The sequence below is a fragment of the Musa acuminata genome, chromosome BXJ3-8 (genome assembly GCF_036884655.1).
Source record: "Musa acuminata AAA Group cultivar baxijiao chromosome BXJ3-8, Cavendish_Baxijiao_AAA, whole genome shotgun sequence".
NCBI lineage: Eukaryota > Viridiplantae > Streptophyta > Magnoliopsida > Zingiberales > Musaceae > Musa > Musa acuminata.
In genome coordinates this window covers 51,059,026-51,066,910 of record NC_088356.1, presented here as the reverse complement: position 1 = coordinate 51,066,910, position 7,885 = coordinate 51,059,026, and the positions used below count along the sequence as shown (strand labels likewise).

The following is a 7,885-nucleotide window of genomic DNA, read 5'->3' as shown; positions in this document are numbered from 1 at the left end:
TAGACATAACCCAATTTTAGATTACAGAGCCCTCATACAAATTAAGTCGGGTGAATGTTCCATCCCGTATACAAATAATGAACTGACCCTTCTATAGAACAAAGCACAGTAGCATGTCAGTGGTCCCTTCACAAAACGATGACAGCCGAACACAGATTAAATTTATGAAACCCAAATGCTAATAGAGTTCAGGGACCACCGTATTGTTGCAGTACAATGAATTAACTGAGCATATCTGGTACTACAACTCATGCTTCCATCTAGGATCTGACAACTCATGAAACCAAGAACAAATCATGTAGAGAAAAGCAGCATCTGTGCCCAACTCAGGACCCCAGTCCAGAATATTCAACATAGATCAACATCCTGGCAGAGATTGTGCTGAGGCCAAAGCAGATAGACTTGCCGACGATTCAGTGCAATGTCTCAAGTATGACTGCCGGCTGGAAGATGCGGCAAGATAGCTGGGTGATGCATTACTTGAACCAGGAAGATAAGAAGATGCAAGCCTCGAGTTCAAAGGTGAGGAAATGGGATAACCCATGGAGTGAGGAGATACAAGATAAGAGCGAGATCTGTGAGAAGATGCATTTCCGCGGTCTAAAGAATTTCTACTTATAGGAACAGATGGTGAGTGACCATAAGACCTATGCAGGTTAGGGATACGATACACACTAGAGAATGAACCTGATTGTGATTGGGAAGGCATTGGAGCGAGTTGAATAACTGGGGAATTAAGAGTACTAGAGAATGAATGTGGCCGGGAATTTGATTGTGGCCGGGGAGGCATTGTAGATATGTGGATGGCTGGGGATGCTGCCATGGACGAGTGATATGATGATAATCCTGCATTAGAAGCTGGAGTTGCTGCACCAGAAGAAAGTAAGGGAGTACCCTCCGAAGCTGGAAGGTTGGCTATGCTTGCCCTAGCATCTTGCTTGCAAACAGGGCAGAATGTTCTCCAAGAAGTGAGCCAGCAATCAACACAAAATGCATGGAACTCTGTTCAATATTCAACAAAGAAAGTTAGCATGGAAGAGTAAATTACACCTAATATTACACACAAATTTAATGGTTGAACATATTAGACAATCACATATCATACGCAACCACAACAAGAGTAAAATATACTATCACATGACTGGCATATCTGAATATGAAAGCTCAAAGATGGGACAAAGAATCTGTAGCACCTATGAGAAAAATGTAAAGGATTAAGTCAGCGGTCAACTCTATGTGCATATTATTAATTATTTACATGTTAATCAGTGGTGTCAGGATCATAATATGATTTAAGTACATAATGTGTGTCAACAAATATCAATTCACCAAGCATTTTTGAAGTATCCATGCTTGATCATTGCTGACAATTTAAATGTGAAGCGGGCCATGAAGATTAACATAAACTGTTTTGCCATTCTAAGACATTAGAAGGCTAGCTTTTGAGTAGGAGATCAAATTCCAAAGTAGGTGTTGCACAGTAAAGAGGATGTGAACTTCACCAATCTCAGAAACACCTAGTATATTGAACAACAAAACAAAGGGGGAAAAGAAACCTAAAATAGCCCCAAAAAATAACTGAATATACACATAGCATAAGGAGTTAAATCATATTCTATTATTTCAATTAAACTGAATTACAATGTTTGCTCTGGATTGGTTGACAAGACCAACAGTTGGTTAAAAGTTGGGCCAACAGGTTTCTTTCATACCTTAATAGACAATTGATAGTCTTATTATATTCAGTACCCAGACTTATTGGATCAGTATGTTCATACTCGTAAAAAATGTTATTGCGGAAACTGAAGCAGTCTTCATTAAGTCCTGGTGCTATCTTGGAAATTTATAACTGGGTTGCTGTCTTGGAAGAAGGCAAGGAAACTCCGAATGAAGGTAGAATAGGACTGAATTTACTGAAGGACAGAATGCAGCTGCTGTTATAAAGGCACATGGCATCTGATTGCAAAGCTGACTCATTTATCCGTAGCATAAATATATGCCACAAAACTGAAAAATTGATGCATGGAATGTCAGACCACCTAAGATGCAGGGCCTTGCAAAAAAACTGTTCTACAGTTGATTTGGGTAACAGGAAACATATATATACATATCAATTTGGCCTGATGCTCGGCTGCTTACTGCTACAATTATCAGCAACTGATTTACACTTCATGTATCCCACATCAAGCCAAGCCAAGAAGCATGGACACCAACATGGACATGGACACAGACATGACACAACATGGACATGGTAACACGCCATTTTTTAAAAAATTAGGACACGGGCACGGCAAGGGCACGTGTATATATATATTCGATTAATATGAGTTTTATAATATCTATACTAAAAATCATCATACAAATTGAAACAATTAAGATCATCTAAATGTAAGTATCTAAAATAAAGACTTACCAAAAAAAAGTAGTATCTAAAATAAAGGTTGACTGCATCAAATAATATTTAACAATATCTAGATATAATTGATATATGTTTCCTTACGAGTTACGACAATCTCCAAATTTCTTTCCTTATGATGTCGACAACCCATCTCCATGCTGAATCCAAAGCAGATATCTCTCACGTGAGGACCACGTGGGCACAGCACTACACGTGAGGGCCACACGATGAAGCACACAGGAGCAAAGTGGGAGCACTGTCGTGTCCCACAAATAGAAATGAAAATAAATAAATAAATAAAACACATGGCTGGACACATGCTGGACATGTATCGGGCTGTGTCGACGACGTATACATGTCGGACATGGACGTGTCCACCAAAAGCATGTGTTTGTGCTTCTTAGATGCCAAGATAGCAGACACGATCATTTCAAGCTAAAAATCAAGAACTTGATAAGTGTGGGATACCATTAAGAATGCTCATACATCAGCTCACGAAGATAAAATTTTATGGTTTCCAGACAAAAGCAGGGCATTTAGCATCATGGAGCATGGGCATTCTTCAGAACAAAGAAAAAGTGTGATAGCATAAGACTGTTTTTCCAAAACAAGAGTATCCAAGCTCAGTTATATAATCAGGTTAATAGTGATTAGTAAGTTGCTACTCATGATAGACTGACTATAAAGGAATTCCGCAACCACCATGTGTATTCTTTGCAAGCAAACAACCTAACATGTGCAGTACTTGCTGTCCAGATGCAGCTTCTCTAGATGAGTTTGTACTGAGGTCCTTAGCTTATACTGACATGACAGTGTTATGAATTAAAAGACTGATTTCCTTTGTATAAATACCCCAGTACTAGTCATTCATATCAAGATTTTACATTGCCTCAAGGATATTATGAAAATTGCAAAGTCTTGATATGGCAAGAGCAATTATATTGCAACAGAATTCATAAGAAATAAATAAACAAAACCTTGCATTGCCTTAAGGATGTTATAAAAATTGCAGTCTTGATATGACAGGAGCAACCATATTGCAAGATATTCCCAAAGAGAAAAAAAAATACAACACAGAATTACAAGAAGAAGGCCACATAATTGAGACAGGTCTAGAAGGGTAAGTTCAAGGAGTAGCTTTCTAGGATCAAATGCCCTCTGTTATCAGTAACAATAAAAAAAATAAATGGTGACTAAGTTGTGATCGAGATACTTACTATGACGACAGGGCAGTATCCTGAGCTTCTCACCAACAGTGTAGTCTTCTAGGCAAATAGCACAAGTTGTTGAGGTGCAATTATCATCCAAAACAGAGGTGAATATGAGACTTGGCATTGCTTTCACCAATCGACTACTCATTCCATGGAACTCTCGGATGTAAGGAACTTGAGGTTGTTCACGCCTTATACGGTGTCTACGGACAAAGAAGCACATAGCAAGCACAGCAGACATGGCTAGAAGTGATATGAAAGAGATGGCCATAATTGACCATGCTGAATTGTCAATGGTGGGTATAATCCAGAACTCCAAACCAGCACGGCCTGCATACTTCTTCACTATTTCACCAGAGGCCTTGGAGATAAATACAGCATGGATATGGATGCCAACTGGATTTCCTGACACTGCAATATTTCATGAAGTTTGGGATCAGTAGAGCCCAAAAGACTAAAGTTGCCATTAATATCCCAAAAACCAGGTTTTCTGTCACTAACTGAAACAAGGAAGCAGTACCTAAACTGCAATATTTTCATTGAAGTTTGGATCAATAGACCAAAAGACTGAAATTAACATTAATGTCCGATAAACCAGGTTTCTGTGACTGACTGAAACAAGGAAGCAGTACCTAGAAACCATCTGGACTAAATGCAAAGCCAGTCATATTCAGACATGCCTTCATAAGCAAAGATCAGAAATGACACAAATAAAGATATGGGGAATTATCACCAGAATTTTCAAGTTTTACAACATACAAGAAAAAGCCTCTTATGTAGATGCAGGAAACAATGAAAAGGAAAATAGAGGCCAGAAAAACAATTTTGCAATGTACGCAAAAATCTTTAGAGAGCATAGATGGTAAAAATAGAAACCAGCATGATCGGCAACATTGACTCTTGTTTATGGTTAATTGCAGAGAATGGCATAATTTGAAGGGTCACAAAACTAGAAACAACAAACTGCAACTTGATCAAATTTTGCTAATGGAAGAGAAAGGGAATGAGATTGTTCGACTCAGGGTTTTAAATATCAAGTGTACACTCTCTCTACACTTCCGCCGCAGCTGTAGCCTCCACAATAGTAAGACATTATATCCCTAACATATAATTTAGGCATACATCAAAATACAAATATAAAGGTGATCAATTAATTAAAAAAATGCTAAAAACAAACATAAGGATTGAAATCACAAGCGATGGGTTGCCTCTTCTACGCACAGTTGGCAACGGGTTGATGAGAGGAACACCGAGGGAAACCCACAATCCTTGTTGTCGGTGATGGATCAACGAGAGGGACGCCAAGAGAAACCCACGAGAGAGGTCACCGGTGATAGGCGACGGGTTCTTGAGGGTGGGAGGGGCACGAAGCGTGTGCGGTGATAGACGACGGATCGTCGAGGGAGCGATCGCGCAGGTAGCCGACGGCGTACGTCGCACAACGGGGGCAAGGTCATGGGGTGCCAAGGGTGTGCATCGCACGACGACGGAAGCAGGCTCGAGGCACTAGGGTAGAGCCGCAGCGACACCATTACAACTGCAATATGGCGTTTTGCCTCTTCCCCTACTGTTACTGTTCAGTGAATCTGATTTTGTTGTAATATGGTATTCTAAATATGCTTTCACCTTCCGTTGGCATTCGCAGACCTTGCCTTCCACAAAAATTCCTTGATTTCACATCTCCCCCAAACTCCCGAGGGCCACGATTTAACACCGACGATCCTCTAAGTTCGGCGAGAAATCCCTAAATTCCTCCAGCTTCCCCCATCCTCAAGTGAAGGCCATGCGACAACGCTGCATGCGAGCGTCATGCAAGGAAGGGTGCGGGAGATGTCCAACACGAATACATTGTGTCCCAAAAAAATAATAATAATAAATAAATAAATAAATAAGACACATATCATATCGTGTCGATGACGTATCCATGTCGGACAACCAAAACGACGTGTCCGTACTTCCTAGGGTGGCACCATCATGTACCGAGTGCTAGTACAAAGGTCCATAACGAAATCATATTGGTCCAGCCATCAACCAGAATCGGCACTCGACCAAGTTTTTAAACCTTGGTTTGACTTTCCTAAATCAATATTGCACAATGAAAAGATGCATGCTTTTTAACAAATTGACATGTAATAGTGATACTAATTACTAACTAAAGAATAATCAACAATTTCTTGGAGATCAATGTGATTACCTTAACACAAATCAAATTCGTTTGACTACAGTGGGGTTGTCAGTCAACACAAACTTAAAAAGATTGTACTATCACTATCATGTAATGGAAGTTAATGACAGCTATTAGAAGTTGCATTAGCAAATCTTGAAGGCATTACAATCATCTCTTCCTAAGTTGTTGATTGCTTTGATTGCTTAATTTGGTGAATGACAATTTAATTGCAGACAGTTCCTTCTTCAGAGTGATTTACAAATAATTCAATCAGTTGTTTGACAAACTCATTATCCATCTGAATTGAACCATTTAAAATGAAACTGGAAAATGGCTTATTGAGTGGGTTAAGACCACAAGAAGGCATGCACAAGGAGACTTACTTGAAATCACTACTCCACTATCTTCATTGTCATATACAATTGCAGCTTTGAACCCAGCATTTTGTGCACTTCTGACTTTAGCATCAAACGTACATCCTCCTCTTATGATCAATGCAAATGGATTCTCTGAACCTCCACCAACTTGATTTGTTAATGGACCACACGCATCCAGAGGTTCTGCAACGTATAATACCCCGCATTCACCAGACCTTTTGATTGGTCGAGCTGAACATCCAAACAAAAACAAGAACTTAGCTGCGACTATATGTGAGAACAAAGAAACGAGAACTATGAAGCGTGATTCTTTAATATTCATTATGATCAAGGAGGACCTTGGAAAAACACATCTTTAACTGACAAAATGATGGAATCAACATAACAACCAATTAGTTCACAAACTTGATAGGCTGATATCAATCCTATGTGCACGCTAATGAAAAGGTCATCTGACTTAAATTATCTGGGCACAAGTTTCCTTTTCGGAGATTTTGGAGAAACCTGTTAAATTGTAAGCACGAAATTGTTCGAGAACAAGGATTGTTACAGTTATATTTGGCAATATCACTAGAAAAGAAAAGCAAAAATCATATGCTTTAAACCATTAACAAAATACAAAAACAGGAAACGATAACATCAAGAATGGAAGAGTTCACCTCATCAATTCAAAGGGGGTTCTATGTTACAAAGATATGTGACCTATTTGCAAAACCAGAAAGCAGAAGCTATTCGAAGTTTCCATGGAAACCGCCATAACCAAGACCAACGCATTTATAAAAACCAAAGCTTACGCACTCACCGAAGTTTGCCTCAACATCAGGGAACGACAATGACACATTTCTCCCGATCAGCACCACGTTCCCAGCCGCCGAACCAACCAGCAGACCAAGAAGAACGAAGGTAAATAGCACATACTTCCTCAGAAACTCATGCTCCAGCAAACCCATCTCGGATTGCCCACACGCCTCAAACAAATCAAGCGAACTCTTTAACTTGGTGGACGCAAATCAAAAGCGAAAACAACCAAAGAAGGTGTTTTCGCGACCGGGAAGACAAAACGAACCACCAAATCCAACTCTTTCCGCAGAAGGAAAGGATCTTGCTCACAAAGAAGGAAGAAAAACGGGGGAAAACGAGCTCCGAGAGGGGGAAAAGGCGGGGAAAGACGTCACCAGAGAAATCTGGGCGACGGCAAGATCAAGGTGGAGGCGAAGGATCGAGACATCGGATTCCATGAGAAGGCGTTGGATCGAAAGGAGACCGAACCAGAGCAGCTTAAGGCGGGGCGGCGAGCATGGATCTCCTGGCCGCGTCGAGCCTATCCACCCGGCGAGGGCGCCCCTAGAATCCGCCAATCATGGTATTTTCCAGCTTTCAAGATTTATGACCGCACAAGATCAACCGCATATATACATATACACGTATATTTAATTCATGTACATAAATAGGTGGAAAAGGGCATACTTCTTTCCTGGTTTAGAGATGACATTTATCCAACCAAATTTTAATAGTAGTATAGGACAATTTTTCTGAAAACCCCTCTTTTTTTTTTAGAAGATATCTTTATTTTTATTTTTCTTGGATGATACCTTTATTTTCTATAATCTTGAAAATATCTCTTAGCCTTTCCCGCTAATCATCTCCATCACTTTCATCTCGTCACATTCGCTTGCTACGAGTCCTCACTACGAGACTACGAGGCTCTATTGTCTATCATTCTTCACTCTCT

General features: G+C 40.0%; 1 protein-coding gene across 1 annotated transcript; it reads right to left on the bottom strand.

The window, feature by feature from the left end:
* Positions 1–7,533, bottom strand: LOC135645588 (receptor homology region, transmembrane domain- and RING domain-containing protein 1-like). Its single transcript, XM_065164122.1, has 4 exons — positions 6,956–7,533; positions 6,160–6,384; positions 3,616–4,020; positions 1–1,002 (listed from the first exon to the last, which is right to left on the bottom strand). The coding sequence occupies exons 1-4, from the start codon at positions 7,101–7,103 to the stop codon at positions 359–361; spliced, it is 1,422 nt and encodes a 473-aa protein (XP_065020194.1). The 5' UTR covers positions 7,104–7,533; the 3' UTR covers positions 1–358.
* Between the last annotated feature and the right edge of the window lie 352 nt (positions 7,534–7,885).